The 19704-nt window shown below is 43.3% G+C and overlaps 1 protein-coding gene across 2 annotated transcripts in view; it reads right to left on the bottom strand.

Moving 5' to 3' along the window:
* Positions 1 to 19704, bottom strand: part of LOC147116957 (meiosis-specific coiled-coil domain-containing protein MEIOC-like) — a 101470-nt gene that overhangs the window by 16081 nt on the left and 65685 nt on the right. For both annotated transcript variants that reach the window (XM_085987450.1, XM_085987449.1), the window contains 4 exons: positions 17024 to 17193; positions 10452 to 10553; positions 7891 to 9718; positions 2270 to 2404 (listed from right to left, as the gene is read on the bottom strand). In XM_085987450.1, coding sequence (XP_085843576.1) covers positions 2270 to 2404; positions 7891 to 9718; positions 10452 to 10553; positions 17024 to 17172 — 2214 coding nt within the window. In that variant the 5' untranslated portion in view covers positions 17173 to 17193. The remainder of the gene's footprint in view (positions 1 to 2269; positions 2405 to 7890; positions 9719 to 10451; positions 10554 to 17023; positions 17194 to 19704) is intronic.

Genomic DNA, 19704 nt, shown 5'->3' with positions numbered 1-19704 from the left:
CTTACTGAACAGATATTTAAAGACAAGGAAAAAGACTTTGGGATGGCCATGAACTAGGAAACACAACAAATAGAGAATGAACTGAAATCACATCCTGCTAGCAGGGCTCCACAAGTAGGCACGATCCCAGATGAGGGCAAGAAAAAGGAACGCTGCAGGAGATACAGCCAATCCCGGAATATCCGGTTTACTGTACATACAATGACCATTTTGAAAATCAGGACACTGGCAAATAAAGGGCAACTGATGCAAGTCCTTTAGGTGTCCCTACTTTACAGGTTTCATTGTACATATTATTTACCATCAATGAGGAAACAACATAAAAACTTCTCATCAGCATTTCAACCACTTTGATTTAAAAATCCAACATTTAAAAGTAAATTTTTTCCAAATCCTTCCTGTGGATAAATGGGCAAAAAAAAAATCCCAAAATATTGAATCTTGTGATGTATCTTCTGATCTTATTATGAAGGGCATCTGCCCCCCCCCCCATAATTCATTGAGCCTATTCATAATAAGAGCAGAGAATGTTAGGAACATACTGCAGGTGCATGAGGATCTAAAAAGAAGAAAGTGAATTAATGATCCAGGTGGGGCTCTTTGTCAGACTGATGAGGATGGCAATTCTGACAAAGGGTCCCACTTAAGTATGCCTCTTTTCAAATGCAGATGGACATGCTATATATTTACAGAATTTGCTGTTTTTATTTCATATTTTTGGCATCCACAGTTTATCTCATTCATAATGTCACATGACAGAACAGCTCTGCAAACTGTCTTCGCCCAGGCTCCCTCTAACCAACAATTCTAAATCATCAAATCAGTGACTGAAAAGGTACCATTAAGTACTGATAGCTCCCTTTAAAATAATCAGAGATGCAAGGCAACTTAGTTGAATATATTTATCTTATTTTACTGGTTAGCTGGTTGTGATGAGACTTGCTAACGTGCACGTACTTGAAGGTTATGGCATGACACACATAACAGAGAATAAAGTACTTCTAATAACATGTAGGATGCAAGTCTTACATGTTTCTGCAGTTACTTCATTCTAAGGATAAAGCTCAAGTGAAACTAGAGAAGTGTGGAAAAGAAAAATCTAAAATTCCCAATAATCTTACGTAATCATTTTTGCAGGGGAGTGAAGTATATAAATCCAATGACATAATAAATTATAATAAACATTATTCAGCAGAGTTGACATTTCTGGCTTTTCTTCAGAAGCAACACATTGTATGCATGTTAGCATATAGGAGTGAGGAAGCTCTACTGGTAGCTCAGTGAAAGCATAAACAAATCAAGTAATCACTGCGATAAAATCAACATGTAGCATAAAAACATGTACAGTACATATATTTTGATAAATAATATTCTTAAAAAAACAATAAGTATCAGATATGGAGTTAAATAAAAAATCTGCATCAGAATTAGATGAGTTTGCCTAAACTCCTGGTGTGAATTATTCACCTTGGTCACTTTGTTTGTGATAAAGTTAATGCTTCCAGTACTCTTGAGTATCTTAGTATAATTTTCCAATTAAACTAAAGAGCAAGATTGTAGATATTAATCTCACTAGAAAAAACACTAATAGAAAGGTTCTATAGGCACATTGCTATACTATTATACAGTTCAATGTGGGAGATTCTTAGCAAACCATTTACAGCATATTGGGGGGAAAAACGACACAAGAGTTGTCACAAAGACAACCTCTCGCACCTCCTAACATCTATCTCGGTTGTTTTGGCAGAAACCTCAAAGCAACTCGCCTCCCTGCTCTCCTGCATGGTCGAGGGAAATGAAGGAAAAAAAGAGAAACCAACTCCAAAATTAAATTAAATATTAAAAAGAGTACTTGGTATTTACAAGTTGTTGTACTACTAAATTTACTAATAGATTTGTGCCCATAATTCTACAATTTTGTGGCCACAGCAAGGAAAGGAAAATGAATGAAGAAAATACTTGTGTATTACCTCTTTCATACCCAGTTGACAGGCAGTAGCAGTGGCCTATAATCAGGTTGTTTCCCTATCCTTTCTACTGCATAATAGTGTGTGATTGGGTAGAATCTAAGGCCTTCAAATTATGGTGTGGTTTAGTTAACAAATACTTAGTGCGTATTTTAATTGAGTTGTTTAAAATAATTTTTTTTTGAAATTTATATTTTAATATTCAACTGTGTAATTAGGCCTAAGAGAATGGGCAAAACAACGAAAACAAACTGTGGTAAAGAAATCAAACACAAAACAAACACTCCTCATAGCAAACCTACCCTAGCTTGTTCACGTAACTGATCAACAATTAAACGATCTACTCTTGAGGGATTGGAAGGCAGGCGAGGAATAGGAGTATTGTTTGAACTGGACACTCGCTTTCCAGGAAAATTTCTTGCAAGCTCAGCTTCAGTCTGTAATAAAAAAATGAAATAAAAGTGAAGAATGAGATCAATGTTTTAAATTTGTCTTCCTGGCGAGTCCATTACAATTTTGTGGAGAAAGTTTTGATGAATAGGTTCACATCATCGGTGAACATTAATGATCTGGACATGAGCATAGAGGAATATCAAAATTTGCTAATGTTACAAATTAGAGAATTGGCAAACTATGAGGAATACTGTAGTGAACTGCAGATATGTGGGTAAATTCAGTTAGTACATTTTGGGAAAATGAGAATGGAAACATACCCTAATAAGATAAAAATTCTCAACATAGAGGTGCAGAAAAATCTAGAACTCCAGATACAGATCTCTAAAAAGGTTTACGGTAGAAAAGACAAAAAAAAGGCAAATGGCATCCTGAGTCTTAAATATAGGAGCACTAATTATAAATGCAAAGAGTCAATAGTGAATCTATACAGAACATTGCTTAGGTCACAGTTGGAGTACTGTTTCATTGCCTAAGGAACCTTCCCTTTTCTCTTCCCCTGCTCAAAACCCAAATTTGACCCTTCTGCTCTCACCAACTGCCACTTCATCGCCAATTTCTCTCCACTCTCAAGATCCTTGAATATGTCATTGCTTCATAGCTCTGTGCTCAACTCTCCCATAATTTCTTACTCAAATTCTTCCGTCTGGATTCTGCCAGTCTCACAGCACCAAAAATGTCTTTTTTTTAATAATCATTCATGGGATGTGGGCATCACTGGCAAGGCCAGCGTTTATTGCCCATTCTTAACTGCCATTGAGAAGGTGGTGGTGAGCCGCCTTCTTGAACCACTGCAGTCCATGTGGTGAAGGTACTCCCACAGCGCTGTTAGGGAGAGAGTTCCAGGATTTTGACCCAGCAACAATGAAGGAACGGCAATATTTTTCCAAGTAAGGATGGCGTGTGACTTGGAGGGGAACTTGGAGGTGATGGTGTTCCCATGCGCTTGCTGCCCTTGTCCTTCTAGGTGGTAGAGATCGTGGGCTTGGGAGGTGATGTCGAGGAAGCCTTGGCGAGTTGCTGCAGTGCATCTTGTAGATGGTACACACTGCAGCCACGGTGCGCCGGTGGTGGAGTGAGTGAATGTTTAAGGTGGTGGATAGGGTGCCAATCAAGCGGGCTGCTTTGTCCTGGATGGTGAGTGTTTTCCAAAGCCATAAACAAGATTCCCTTTGATTGTGACTAATGATGCAGTATCCTTCCTTGTCCTGAACCTCTCCGCAGCATTTGACATGATTGACCACTCCATCCATCTCCAATGCTGTTTCTCTGTTGTCCAGTTCCAGGGACCACCCTTGTATGGTTCTTGTATTACCTTTCTGAATATAGCCACAGCATTAGCAACAGTTTCTCTTCCCTCCACCACATTGTAATCTCCACCATCTATCCTTGCTCTCCTCCTTTTCCCGCTGCCCACCAAAGACATCACCCACAAACACAGACACCAATGACACCCAGTTTTCCACCACCTTTATCAAATGTCTTTGTCTGACATCTAGGGCTGGATTTTCATTGAGTCGTTGGGTAGGAGGCGGGACTACAGCTTTCGGGGTTGTAGTCCCGCCTCCATCGAGTTCTAGCCAACCCACGCGATTTTGACTTGATTGACCTTGTTGAGCCCGCCCAGCAGGCTCAGCAGGCCAATTAAGGGCTACCCGACAACAGATGACGTCACAAATTGACATTCCATCTGTCAAGACCTTTTGACAGATGAAATATCAGCGTAAGCATGCAGGTGCAGCAGGCGGTTAAGAAGGCAAATGGTGTGTTGGCCTTCGTAGCAAGAGGGTTCAAGTACAAGAACAAGGATGTCTTGCTGCAGTTGTACAGGGCCTTGGTGAGACCACACCTTGAGTATTGTGTGCAGTTTTGGTCGCCTTACCTGAGGAAGGATGTTCTTGCCATGGAAGGAGTGCAGCGAAGATTCACCAGGCTGATACCTGGGATGGCAGGAATGACATATGAGGAGAGATTGTGTCGATTGGGCTTATACTCACTGGAGTTTAGAAGATTGAGAGGGGATCTCATCGAAACCTATAAAATTCTGTCAGGCCTGGACAGACTAGATGCAGGAAGGATGTTTCTGATGGCCAGGGAGTCCAGAACCAGGGGTCATAGTCTAAGGATAAGGGGTAAGCCATTTAGGACTGAAATGAGGAGGAATTTCTTCACCCAGAGAGTGGTGAGCCTGTGGAATTCTCTGCCACAGAGGGCGGTGGAGGCCAGTTCATTAAGTATATTCAAGAAAGAGTTGGATATATTTCTTAAGGCTAAAGGGATCAAGGGATATGGGGAGAAGGCAGGGACCGGGTACTGAATTTGGATGATCAGCCATGATCTCATTGAATGGCGGAGCAGGCTCGAAGGGCCGAATGGCCTACTCCTGCTCCTATCTTCTATGTTTCTATGTTTCACAGCTGTTTGAAGCTGTCAAACACTGACAATCTGTATAAGTTAATTCCTTCCTCTCAGGATGATTTAGAGATCTCCCCGGAACAGAAAACTGAATGCTACAACTTTTGACAGCTCGCGGCCATTCTGCTTTCTGTGCCGGTGAGATGAGGGGCTCCAGAGGCCTGAAGGAAGGAAGGCTGTAAAGGTAAGTAAAGATTAGTAGAACTTCTTTAAACACTTTACACACACCAAACACACTTACCTTTGCACTCATGCACCCATCACTCACCTGAACATCGGACATCTCGACCCCTCCAAGCCCTTCATCCCGACGGTCCGCCTCCTCTAACTTGGCATGGTTTGGAGCCGTCGGGAATCCCACACTTCAACATTAAAAATAGGGATTAGGCTAAAAACTGCCTGTTAACTATCTGTTAACAGGCAGTTAATTGGCACTAATCCCCTTCCTGCCTCGGGGAGGCGGGTCCCAGTGCGGGTCGGGTACTCGCCTCCTTTGAAACTGGCATGGAGGCGGGTTGGGTGTGGGATGGGTTCGGGACCCCCGATTTCGGGATTTTAACCCCCCACACGCCTCCCATCCCACCTCCACGGCCCAATGAAAATCCTGCCCCTAATCTCCAGCGCTATATTTCTCTCAATCAGTCCGTTTCTATGATTTTTACCTCCTGTGCATCCCCCCTCCTTTCACCTCACAACGATGGCAAGGCTTTCAGCCTCTGCATCCTACTCTCTGGAATTCTCTACATAAACCTCTCCATCTCTTCAACCATACTTTTGATCATTACTAATACCTTCATTTCTGGCTTGGCATGTTTTCCAAATGCTTATTCTATGGGGTTTTTTTTTTTTTAACGTTAAAGGCACTATATAAATGGAAGTTGCTATTGTAAATAAATAATGGGATATAAATTTAGCTTTAGTGCTAGAAACAGAAAGGGAAGGTTAGGAAAAAAATTCATGCAAAGTGTTATTAGGCTAAGTAAAGCATTACTACAAGTGACTACTGAAGTCATATCAATAAAACATTTAAGAGGGAATTAGATCATCGCCAGAAAAATATTAATGGGAACAGGGAAAAAGCAGGAAAATAGGATTAGTAATAGATTGCTCCAACGTCGGGATTGCACTGGCAATGGATCAACTCGCTTCCTTCTGAGCCAAAATGTTCTCCAATTAAATATTGGGAAGACTGAAGCCATTGTTTTCAGTCCCCGCCACAAACTCCATTCCCTAGCCATTGACTCCATCCCTCTCCCTAACGTCTGTCTGAGGCTGAACCACACTATTCACAACCTTGGTGTCATATTTGACCCTGAAATGAGCTTCTGACCACATATCCGCAGCATAATTAAGACCGCCTACTTCCACCTCTGTAACATCGCCCGTCTCCGCCCTTGCCTCAGCTCATCCACGGCTAAAACCCTCATCCATGCCTTTGTTACCTCTAGACTTGACTATTCCAACGCACTCCTGGCTGGCCTCCCACATTCCACCCTACGTAAACTTGAGATCATCAAATACTCGGCTGCCCTTGTCCTAACTCGCATCAAGTCCCGTTCGCCCATCACTCCTGTGCTCGCTGACCCTACATTGGCTCCCGGTTAAGCAGCGCCTCGATTTCAAAATTCTCATCCTTGTTTTCAAATCCCACCATGGCCTCGCCCCTTCCTATCTCTGTAATCTCCTTCAGCCCCACAACCTCCCGAGATATCTGCGCTCCTCTAATTCTGCCCTCTTGAGCATCCCTGATTATAATTGTTCAACCTTTGGTGGCCTTGCCTTCTGTTGCCTAGGCGCCTGAACTCTGGAATTCCCTGCCTACCTCTCTTTCCTCCTTTAAGATGCTTCTTAAAACCTACCTCTTTGACCAAGCTTTTGGACACCTGCCCTAATTTATCCTTATGTGGCTTGGTGTCAAATTTTTTGTCTTAAAATACTCCTGTGCAGCGCTTTGGGACGTTTTACTATGTTAAAGGCGCTATATAAATACAAGTTGTTGTTGTGCTGTAATTACTATGATTTTAAGAACAGTACACACTTATTTTACTTAAGGCCAGAAAACTAGGATTTTGATTCTGTCTAGGCTGGATTCAAATCTAAATCCAAGGAGAAGAGCAATGTTCTAACTCAGAAGCAATTTTCCACCACAATAAGAAATGCCATGTGGTCAACGTAGTTCAATGAATACCATTTGTTCACTTCTTCACAATATTAAGCATAGATTGGATTTCAGTGGTGAAAACATGAACAAAGGGAGTAAGTATATTGGTAGCATAATGTACTGACAATGATGAAACTCATTTCAATGCCATCCAGTGACTGTACAATAAAACATTTCACTTATGTGGCATTCTGTAGATTGACATTAATTAGATGCAATTCCAACCAAACTAAATAGTCATATAGCAATTAAAAAAATGACTTAAAATATTTGGACATAAGGAGGCCAAGCATTAACAGATCACTATATTTACATGAACCTTACAGGACTGCAAATAAGTTTTAAACTACTGGAGGTTGTGAATAAAAGTACTTGAAGTATCTGAAATTAACTTTCACTGTAATGAAAGGGAACTGGTGCCTGTTAATGTTACTATGGCTTTAATTAGCTCAGTATTACAGTGAGAACTAGCTAGTGTGCCTAATCTCAAAATGCTTTAAGCAGCACTGGAATTATGTCATAATGTTCTCAAAATCAATGCACTTTGAAAAATATTTAGTTTATGCAATACTTTTATTAATAATATTTGCCTATTAGGCTAAATTACAGACAGTGATATTAAAGTCATCTTTGCAAATCTCGCCAAACCAAACTATCGCAAATAAATGGTATTTTATTTTAAACTGCTGTAAGTAGATTGGTAAAATAAGAAATATTCTTTTATGTAAATTGTCTTAAACTCTACCTTTACAGCCCCTTTCCCGCATCCTGTTTTGACTACCTTGCAATGGTCTTTCCTGGAAATCATTTAGTGGTTCATTCTGGCATGTGCAAAAACAAGAAATAACCTTAAATAACACAATCACAAGTGGAGATTAATTCCTGTGTCTTTACCTTTTTCCGCTCTTTTTCCAAAGCCCGCCACTGCTCATAACACTCCTCCAGTCGAATGTGAAGTTCATTTGCTGGGCCACTACGATTCTTCATAGGTCTGTATTTAGAAAAAGGTGGTGGAAATCCAAAGTAGGGTGCGGTCATATCTCCACCAAAAAGGTCATTCATAAAAGGATGCAGCTGATTAAAATCGTCGTAATGAAAAAAGTCAATTAGTTCAGGAAATGGAAATGCTGAAGGAGGAAACGACGGAAAACTGGCTGAAGAAAATCCATGTGGACCAAATTGGGAAAAGTTTTGACTTTGCTTAAAATCGGGCATCATGAATGGGAATGGGGGTACAAAAGAATGATTAATGAAATCAGACAAATTGCTACCATCATGTTCTTGTTTTCTACGGTAACTATTAAACTGTTGGTGATTTTGACCAAAAGGTCCAGACTGCAAAGGATGTGGATACCCATTTTTCCGTCCTCTTTTATCATCCCTGTTGTTTCCACCATTGTGTCCATGTTTGTTAGGATATCTGAAATATTTGGCTGGCTCATCATTACCAACATTGTGATGTGTCCAGTTAGTACCAAAGCCAGTAGACTGTTTTCGGTACTGATCATCTCTGGCAGCAGAAGATTCAATCTGCAATGTTGTACTAGTCTTGTTTTGTTCTTGTATCTGAACACCAGCACTGGATGAACCCCAATCATTAATGTTATTGCTAGGAAACTTTGGACACCCACCTTGCCTTAAGGATTCCAATGGAGCTGCTGGCGGATAATAGGTAGGTTGAAGGACACCAGAAATTGGCAATTGTGTTGGAGACCCGCTACTTACAGCGGCAATAGTTGATGTCTGCGAGCTTGTTGAAACAATATTCCCATCTTTTCTAAATACTGGACTAGACTCAATGGTGGGGCTCAGCATGTTGCTATCAGACCACAAAAGGCTGCTTTGGGAAGAATGAGGACTATATTCACTACTCTGTGGCATAATCTTTGTCAAATGAACATACTCAGATGACCTAGGAAGACCATCTAAACAATTCTGATGCAGCTTTTCACACTGATTCTCAAAACTGCCTCGTAAAATACGAGTACGGTTTTCCTGTTTTGGAAAGTCTGAAGCAGGTTTTCGGTTCATGTCAGCAACAAAGCCATTCTCCTTGGCAAACCTCTGCCCATGGAAGTTCATTTGTGAAATAGAAGAGCTATTTTTAAGAGAACTGGCACTGAAATCTTCATATCCTTTTTGAATTGGTTGTTTTTCCTGCAACACTTTGTTCCACATTTCACCAACATGTGAGCTGTAACTATTTTCAGAATTCCGGCTGCGATCTTTAATGTCAAATGTTGCAAATTTATTCTCTCTAAATCGGTCAGTTTTGTAGTGCTCCTTGCGCGTGTTTGTGTTATTACTACTGCAATTATTACGGAAGCTATGTGTAGTAAAATCAGAAACGCCCCTCTCTGCTTCCTCATAATCTCGTAAGCAGCAATCAAATTCCCTGGCCTGTAAGGAAAACCTTTCTTTATGAGCCACAGTATTGTTTCTCACAGCAGAGGAAACATCACTGGGTCGAGAATCACACTGATTGGTATCCTTAGTAATCATGGACATCCATGGTTCTGAAAGATTAAAACCTTGAAAACCCTGATCAAGTTCATCAAATTTTCCTTTTTCAGCTAATGTCTGAGAGTTTTCTTCATAGAATTCAGAAATGCCCATACTATTTGAAATTCTACCATTTTCCATGTTGTTTTTCAAAGCTGTTCCAGTACCATCCCCATTTGCAGTAGACCAAATTGACTGAAACAACCTAGAAGATGAACTCCTGCAGGAAACAGAACAATTACAACGGAAAGACATTAGCTTTATAATGCATCAGCATAAATTTTGCAAACATTGTCAGTTTATTTAGTTGGAGCATACAGTGTGGACAGATTTTGACAGATAGTAAGTACATCCTACATTTTACTCGTCTTCCAGTAATACAATAGTCAAGCTATTGCCAAAGAAGCACATACATCAAGAATAAACAGTTCTCTTATGTTTCTCATGATAGCAGCTGCTAAAAGAAAAGGACTGTATAAATTCCAAGAAGCACAATAGTACTTTGCAACAGTACTTTGCACAGATAAAATATTTTTAGGTGATTCTGACTGCAATGAAAACCACTCTACAATATCAACAGGGAAAGTTCTACAGCAACATAACCTGAACCACCACTGCAGAACAGTTCTAAGAACAGGTCGTTCAGGATGCAGATATACGGCATTACATCAATGCAAGGAAGTTTTGGTGCACGTCAACACAAAAGTGACAGTATAACCTAGGAGCCTACTGAGCACACTAAAGCTGCACCCACAAGACCCCCTCTAGGAGGCCATCATAATGGTTTTAAGTCATACTAAATGCAGCATAACTCCAGCCTACAAATGCTAAATGTGAACTGCCACTTTCAAATTTATAACACAACTACAAAACTTAAAACGCAACAGCAGTGAAATGTACCAGAAGCAGCCTAAATTTAATGTGCATCTAAAGATTAGTAAAATTTGACTTACCAATCAGAAAAGGACTCTGGTTTATCAGGCTCATCCAGTATGCTGGAGACCAGTCCAAATAAATCAGGTGTATTTCCAGAATCTGATAAACTAATCTGGGCTCTGAAATAAGAACATTAATTTTATTATAACATTAATCTGCATTTCTTTCCCTGGCCTAGAATTTTATATTTTATACAGTTGAAAAGAAACTCTACTGAAATATTAGGACTTCACATTTTCAGTTTCTATTTTTGAAAAAATATCCAGAAATTTTTGCAACATAGAAATGTACAGGATCGGAAGAGACCACTGTGGTCCATCTGAAAAAAAGGCTCTACTATCTCTTAAGCTACTGAATATTTTCCTTTGTCAAAACAAATCTAGCTACCTCTTGAATTTGTCGCCACTACATGTCTCCACTGTCTCCCTGGGCAGACTGTTTCATGCCTTCACCACCCTGTTTAAAAGTAGTTAAATCTAAACTGGTCGTCTTCTGAGCTCAAGTATGTGCCCATGGTTAGAGTTTAGCTATAACTTTTAATAATTTGAAAACTTTAACAATGTCTCACAAGCCTCAAGCGTAAACAATCCCAGCTTCTTTGGTCTCTCCTTGTAACTCGTGTCCAATCTCAGCATCAGCCTAGTTGGCCTTCTCTGTACCAATGTCACATCAAGGATGTTCCAACTGTAGTATCATAATTATACACTATACTCCTTGTAGGGCCATACCAGTGTTCTATGCAAATTCACTATTATTCTCTAGAACTGGCTATACACCCCCAAGATAATGTTTTGGGATTTATTTTTGGACTTAGCAGAGGAAAAATTGTAGGCATTTGAGAAAAGTTGTGTGCAATATGTCATCAGTATTCATTTTCAGTGCATTATCTGTGTGAGTGTAAAAAGCAAAAGCACTATACCAGGATTCTTAACAGTGATGTTGTGGCGGAACCACCAGAGGATTACGGACAATTGTATATAATTCCTTTTACAGCAATGTAGTACAGCTGGGGGCTGCACCTTTAATGTATCTTTTAACTGTACTAGGGCTTCTTTCCTGTACTCCGCGTCATGACATCATGCCGTCCGTCGCGTGATCTCTCAACGGCGGGAAGAACATGATGACGTCATGACGTCAGAGCTCGGAACCTTCTAGCAGTTGAGCTCGGAACCTGCTAGCAATTTCCAGAAAGGCTTTCAAGCAGACCAGACCTATGTGCATTGTATCCTACAGTTTCCTGTACAGCTTCGTTTGTTCAGTAAATTTTATTGTTTTTGATTTTCTGAGTCGATCTCAATTCTTCGGCTAGGAACCCCAGTTCCTACATTGGTGACCCCGATTTCTTCGAACAATTTTCGTTGAAGTTACATCATGGACACGAACGCCGTCACCCTCAAACTGCCGCAATTTTGGGAGCAACAACCGGCCGCGTGGTTTTTCCAGGCGGAAGCCCAATTTGCAATCCGGGGAGTAGCAGCGGATTCGACCCGTTATTATTACATGGTCTCCGCCCTCGACAGCGCTACGGCTTCGCAGGTCGTCAGCCTCCTCGAGAGTCCACCGAACGATGGCAAGTACGAAGCTTTAAAAGCACGTTTACTGCAGATTTTCGGTCTGTCCAAGTCGGCGCGCGCTCGCAGACTTATCTCCATGCCCGGCCTCGGGGACTCAAAACCATCAGAGCTCATGAGCTAAATGCTCACACTTTTGGGCTCGGAATCGCAATGTTTTCTGTTCCGCGAGCTGTTTCTCTGTCAACTACCAGAGCCAGTACAGACGGCCTTGGCCAATTCCGCGATCACGGATTGTGCTGAACTTGCCGCGGAAGTGGATAAAATATTCACCGTCTCACAACAATCTTGTGCAGCCACGAGGCGCCCATCCCCCACAAGAGCAAATCCGACTCCTCCTCTTGCAGGCTGGTGTGCATACCACGCTCGTTTCGGCGCGAAGGCCAGAAATTGCCGTCCGCCCTGCAGTTTCTCACCAAAAAAAAAACCTACCTCAAACCAGCGGTTTCTGAGAAGATCAATAAGGCCTAAGGGACGCGCCGGAGTTGCGAAGGCTGTCGGGTCCGCAGGGAAACTCCTATACATTACAGACTCCCTGTCAAGGCGACGTTTTCTCTGTGATACTGGCTCCCAGTGCAGTATCCTACCAGCGTCGAAGCTAGATCTTCAATCCGGCGGTCAAGGTCCCCCCCTCGAGGCAGCCAATGGTGCGGCCATTCGCACGTTCGGAAAGCGTAGGGTCAAGTTGAGTTTTGGTGGCCAACGTTTTGTTTGGGAGTTCACCATGGCGAAAGTCTCACAGGCCATCCTGGGGGCAGATTTCTTCTGCGCAAACGGGTTTCTCGTCGACATCTGACACTGCCAGCTAATCAGTGCCTCCACTTTTCACTCGGTCCCCTGCCACCGAAGCACCGCGATGTCTTGGTCAGTTGCCTGTGCAGTCCCATCTCCAAATGAGTTCTCTCGTCTTCTCAGTGAGTTCCCGGAGCTCACCAGGCCCATATTTTCTTCTTCAGTCACGAGGCACGGTGTGGCGCACCACATTACCACGACAGGATCCCCCGTTTATGCGAGACCTTGAAGGCTGGAACCTGCTAAACTCGCGGCCACCAAGGCGGAGTTCCATACAATGGAACGCCTGGGTATTATTTGAATTTCGAATAGTCCTTGGTCCTCGCCATTACACGTTGTTCCTAAGCCGGGCGGCAGATGGCGACCATGCGGCAACTACAGATGCCTGAATGAGGCTACCACACCGGATCGGTACCCAATTCCTCACATTCAGGATTTTTCTGCCCATCTGGCAGGGAATTCCATCTTTTCCAAAATAGACCTCGTCCGAGGCTATCATCAAGTGCCCGTGCATCCTCAGGACGTCCCCAAAACTGCCGTCATCACACCTTTCGGGCTCTTTGTGTTCCTTTGTATGCCGTTTGGGTTGAAGAATGCAGCACAAGCCTTCCAACATCTCATGGATTCCGTGTTGCGCGATCTGCCGTTCATCTTCGTCTACCTAGACGACATCCTTAATGCCAGTAACAGCACGAAAGAACACATTACCTTTTTTCTTGTCTCAGCCAACATGGCCTTATTATCAACCTGGCCAAGTGCCAGTTTGGGTTGCACAGCATTGATTTCCTGGGACACAGAGTCACCTCAGAAGGCGCCGTCCCGCTGGCCACGAAGGTGGAAGCAGTCACCTCGTTCCCTCTTCCTCAGACCGTCAGGGCCCTCCAGGAATTTCTGGGAATGGTCAAATTTTAATCATCGGTTCGTCCCCAAGGCAGCATTGCTGATGCAACCTTTGTACGAGGCCCTCAGAGGTAAATCGGGCAAAGACCCAATCTTGGACACCCCAGATGGACCAGGCTTTCCTCGACACTAAGAACGCTTTGGCTGCTGCGACCATGTTGGCACATCCCCTTCCGGGCGCAACCATTGCCCTTACCACCGACGCATCTGATTATGCCATCGGGGCAGTACAGGAGCAGTGGGTCGACGACACATGGCAACCACTGGCTTTCTTCAGCCGCCAATTGCGGAAGAACGAACGCAAGTATAGTACTTTTGATAGGGAGTTGTTGGCATTGTTTCTGGCCATCTGCCATTTTCGCTTCCTACTGGAAGGACGCCCATTCACGGCTTTTGTAGACCACAAGCCACTTACTTTTGCGATGGCCAAGACAACGGAACCATGGTCGGCACGGCAACAACGTCATCTTACGTACATATCTGAATTTACAACCGACATACAACATGTCTCGGGCAAAAACAACCTGGTGGCGGATTGTCTCTCCCACGCCCAGCTCCACGCAGTACACCTGGGAGTCGACTATGTTGGTTTGGCAAAAGAACAGAAGGCAGACCCTGAAGTGCAGGCATACCGGACCGCACCTTCCAGCTTACAAGTGGCTGATGTCAGTTTCCAGGCCGCAGGGACCACACTCCTGTGTGACATCTTGATGGGCGTCCCACGTCCAATCGTTCCAGTCGAAATCGTTCCAGTCGAATGGCGCAGGAGAATTTTCAAAACTATCCACGGGTTGTCACACGCTGGCATGAGAGCGTCACATCGACTCATGGCAAAGAAATTCGTCTGGAAGGGCATGCATCTCGACGTCCGTGACTGGACCAATACCTGCGTGAGTTGCCAGAGGTCCAAGATACAACGCCATGTTAAGGTCCCAGTCGCCAATTTTCCGGTTCCGGAGTGTCGATTTGACCATGTGCACGTGGACCTGGTTGGTCCTCTCCCTTCCTCTCGCGGGTACACTCACCTCCTCACCGTGGTAGACCGCACCACCAGGTGGCCAGAGGCAATTCCTTTGGTTGCCACCACAGCAGCAGACGTCTCCAGAGCCTTCATCTCGTCGTGGGTAGCTCGGTTTGGGGTACCGGCTGACATCTCCTCCGACCGGGGGCCTCAATTTACCTGAGCTTTGGAACGCCGTAGCTCAAGGTTTGGGCACCAAGCTTCATCGTACCACCGCCTACCATCCATAGGCGAACGGTCTGTGTGAAAGATTCCACAGGTCCCTTAAAGCCGCACTGCGTGCTAGTCTCCGTGGGCCTAGTTGGGTGGACAGGCTCCCTTGGGTGCTGCTAGGTCTTCGCACGGCGCCTAAGGACGACCTGCATTCTTCTTCAGCAGAGCTGGTTTACGGCCAACCACTCAGAGTGCCTGGCGATTTTCTTCCTCCTCACACAGAACCCTGGTCCCCAGCTCGTCAGCCACCAGGAAGCGGCTAGGCATTTCATCCCAGTGCCTACGTCGCATCATAACCTGCAGCGCTCCCATGTCCCGGTGGATCTTAAGAGCGCAGAATACGTGTTCATTCGGCAGGATGCTCGCAAAAACCCGCTCAAACCGCCTTACACAGGTCCGTTCCGCGTCATCTCGTCAGGTGACAAGTCCTTCACAGTCAACGTCGGCGGTAAGCCTGACCACATCTCCATCGACCGGTTGAAACCGGCGCATCTGGATCTCAGCGAACCAGTCGTCTCCGCTCAGCCGCCTCGTCATGGTCGTCCACCGTCGACTGCCGGTCCAGTACAGCCACTGTCATCTGCCGAGTCGCCAGTGCCCGCCTCACCGGGTCGACCACAGCCGGCCTCCTCTTCTCCTCTGCCTGCGGCGTCATCCCAACCACAGCCAACGGCCAGTTCGTCTTCTAGCGCTCCATTCCAGCTGCCGGGGTATCGCAGTCGGTCGGACAGACTCGCAAGACCCCCTTCTCGCCTTACCTTCTCTGTTAAAAGCAATTCTGGGGGGGCGCATGTGGCGGAACCACCAGAGGATTACGGACAATTGTATATAATTCCTTTTACAGCAATGTAGTACAGCTGGGGGCTGCACCTTTAATGTATCTTTTAACTGTACTAGGGCTTCTTTCCTGTACTCCGCGTCATGACATCATGCCGTCCGTCGCGTGATCTCTCAACGGCGGGAAGAACGTGATGACGTCAGAGCTCGGAACCTGCTAGCAGTTGAGCTCGGAACCTGCTAGCAGTTTCCAGAGAGGCTTTCAAGCAGACCAGACCTATGTGCATTGTATCCTACAGTTTCCTGTACAGCTTCGTTTGTTCATTAAATTTTATTGTTTTTGATTTTCTGAGTCGATCTCAATTCTTCGGCTAGGAACCCCAGTTCCTACAATGTTCTCTTTATTGAAACTTCTCAAAGCACTTAACAAAGAAATAACTACTTTGAAATACAGTGCCCGTTATGTAAGCAACGTGGAAGCCATTTTACATATTGTAAAATCATACCAAAAGCAGTGTGATTAATTACCAGTTAATCTGTTTCTTTGATGGGCTGAATTTAAACTCAGGTTTCAGAAGTGAAAGGCCAGTATCCAACTCATTGCACTTCCCAGTTCCCACTTGACTTCCTTATTTGTGCTCATCAAGATTAGGAATATTGTCCACATCTAGCATTCCCAGGTCTGGTACAGGAAACTTTGTTATATCCGGCACCGACAGGACCGAGCTGTTGCCGATCTATCAAAACTGCCGGACATACCAGCGTTAATGTTGAAGCATACGGAGGTTTTCATCTCTGTATCTGACAACAAACACTGTTGCTTAGCAACAGCTTCTAAACAGTCAGCCCGTACCTTAGAAGCGTCTCTGTAGCTTAGCAACAGCGTCAGAGAGACTTTACAGACTTTGACTGTTGAAAAAAAAGCCACGAGAAGAAAAAAAAACAAAACGGCTCCTGATTTCTGCCGGTAGATCGAGGTTTCTGGACATACAACCTCCGGATAAACCAAAGTTTCCTGTATACCACAGTTAAATGTACAATAAACCCTCTCTACTCCACCGAACAATATGCCTCAGACCCCAACTCAGAAGAGTACCCCTACTACAGCAGCGTAACATATTACAATACCTAGTCCTTATGTCGCATTATTTGAATAGTACACTGACACATTCTACCTAAACTCAAAGGTGATAAATTAAGATACTGTACATCAGAACTGCATTGATCCCAGCTAGAATGCACTTCCCACCACAACATTATCTAAACTGTCTTGAATACTCAACAATCCCTGAAGACTTCAGTTAAATGGCTTTACCTCTGTTTAGGGCCATCGTGAAAAGCAACTGGAGGTACTCCATCATCAGCAAACACAGACCAATGGCTGTACAAGATAGCCGGATCCACAGAAGATGTAGAACCACTGATGCCACTCAACAGAGAAGTTGAGAAAAGCTGCTGTTCCATGTTATCTCCTTACTAATTTACCTGTTGGATAATCATAACTGTTATTACAGGAACTTGTTCATTTGTTCACCAGTTGCAACACACACTAAATCAACACCAAATCACTGCACTATCTGAAAAATACTTAACTGTCGTCAAATATATCATGTAAATTGTACACTTATATAAACTCAATTGAAAATGGAACTAGCACAGATAACCCTACAATCTTCAAACAGTTCACATCTATAATGCAGGAAAATTAGAGCAAATCCACCGCAATAGGGTAGGGTTAAAACTCATTTTGTTTGATATTTGCAAATTATTGTAAAATGCAGGAATTTCTGTGGATTGAAAGCCAGAGGCGCCAAGGCAGTAAATAAAATATAATAATGGTTGATCTGTCCTGTGGTTTAAGTTGTAAACTCAAAGTATAAACTTTGAAAAACAGATTGGCCTAGAAATTCAAAGCCTCTGTTTTATAGAATCCAATTATTCCCGAAGCAAAGAAGTCACGAGCCTTTTTATTAAAACCGTAATTTTAAACAGAAAGCTTATAGTTCCTTAATACTGCTATACAACTACAAAAGATTACATGCAGTGTAATTTTCAAGACTGTCATTCTGAGAGATAGTATATTTAACCTACCTAAAGCCGTGAAGTTGTAATGTGAAATAAAAACAGAAAATGCTGGTCAGGATGCATCAACCTGAAACGTGAACTCTGTTTCTCTCTCCTGACCTGCTGTTGCTGAGTATTTCCAGCATTTTCTATTTTTATTTCAGATTTCCAGCATCCGCAGTATTTTGCTTTCGTAAGTCATAATGTGAACTTAGTTACTTCATAGTAAGTTGAAAACAGCCAGTCCTCTGTTACTGTGATTCAGAACCCAAGTTATTGTAACTGTTGTGATGATTATATTGATATTGGCCCATAATTTGCTGTAGCAGGGCAGCGGACGGCATCCGCCGTTGGTTAGACTTGCCCTTGCCCATTTAATCTCGAATATATTTTGTGCCGCAAGTTGCTGGAAGTGTGAGCTAATAATGTTGCAGCGAGGGAAACCGGCCATCTGGGACCTGAGTGAACGGGGCAAGTAACTGTGTATGCCCTTAACCAATCAGATTGAAGGTTTGTGAAATTAACAGCGCAAGGACTGAGAAGTAAGTGTAAATTCAATGTCAAATCAGGTACAGAAAGAGAAATAAAGAGAGGGAAAGAAAGATTGGATTGAGAGAAAGAAAACAGAAAGGATAAGTTTAAAAAAAAATTAACATTATAAATTACATTTTAAAAATATCCAAGAATTAAAACCTGAAGGAATGAGACTCCACATTTGTAATAGTTAAATTTCAATGCCAGAGAGGGTCATTGGCAGTAATCAACACTTAGCATATTGTTAAGAATCTGACAGCTAATCCAGGCACGGACCTTAAATGGCTCCACGACAAGCTCCTTGCATCACTTCAGACAGCTAGACGCCACTTTCACAAAGCCAACGGTGGAGTGACACATCTCAGAGCAACTTTTGGATTTCCATGTTTAATCGCGCATCTGCCCTCGCCTGAAGTTTTTTTTAATTCATTTATGGGATGTGGGAGTCGCTGGCAAGGCCAGTATTTATTGCCCATCCCTAATTGCCCTTGAGAAGGTGGTGGTGAGCCGCCTTCTTGAACCGCTGCAGTCCATGTGGTGAAGGTACTCCCACAGTGCTGTTAGGGAGGGAGTTCCAGGATTTTGACTCAGCGACGATGAAGGAACAGCGATATATTTCTAAGTCAGGGTGGTGTGAGACTTGGAGGGGAACTTGCAGGTGGTGGTGTTCCCATGCGCCTGCTGCCCTTGTCCTTCTAGGTGGAAGAGGTCGCGGGTTTGGGAGGTGCTGCCGAAGAAGCCTTGGCGAGTTGCTGCAGTGCATCTTGTAGATGGTACACACTGCAGCCACGGTACGCCGGTGGTGGAGGGAGTGAATGTTGCTGTAGCATTTGTACATAAATAACAGCAAGAGCCATTAGCCCGCCGTTATTTTGACAGCAAATTATGGGTGAATATTTTCACATTAGGAGAATAAAGCAGTGATTAGAAATGAAACTTTCTGTTTCCATTTGTTTCTTCATCTGCAGTAAGCCAAGAATTAAATTGTTATTTGTAACCAATGCTATACTTTGGTTGTTAGCAGATTATTTTCTTAATTAAGACTATTTGGATTGGCTAGTGTAGGATGACAACACGTGAAATACAACTTCATTTATTAAACTCTAGACATACTTAAGTGAATTCCCATACATTTCCTACTTCAACAATAGGCAACATAACATTGGGATTTTCAAGTTAATCAACCTCATCTTAAGTAACAACAGAAAATGCTGGAAACACTCAGCCGGCCAGGTAGCATCCGTGGAGAGAGAAGCAGAGTTAATGTTTCAGGTCTGTGACCCTTCATGCTTGAGGCCAGGAATTACATTTCTAATCTTAAAAAGGGCCACGTGTCTGCAAAATGAACTATTTCTATAGTAGCTACCACATCATCAGTTGTTTTGCACTGTACATAAA

The sequence above is a fragment of the Somniosus microcephalus genome, chromosome 5, assembly GCF_052327205.1.
Source record: "Somniosus microcephalus isolate GS21.2 chromosome 5, FLI_Smic_1.0, whole genome shotgun sequence".
Classification (NCBI taxonomy): Eukaryota; Metazoa; Chordata; class Chondrichthyes; order Squaliformes; family Somniosidae; genus Somniosus; species Somniosus microcephalus.
Note: the sequence above shows the minus strand (reverse complement) of the source record. Positions and strands in the feature narration are given on the sequence as shown.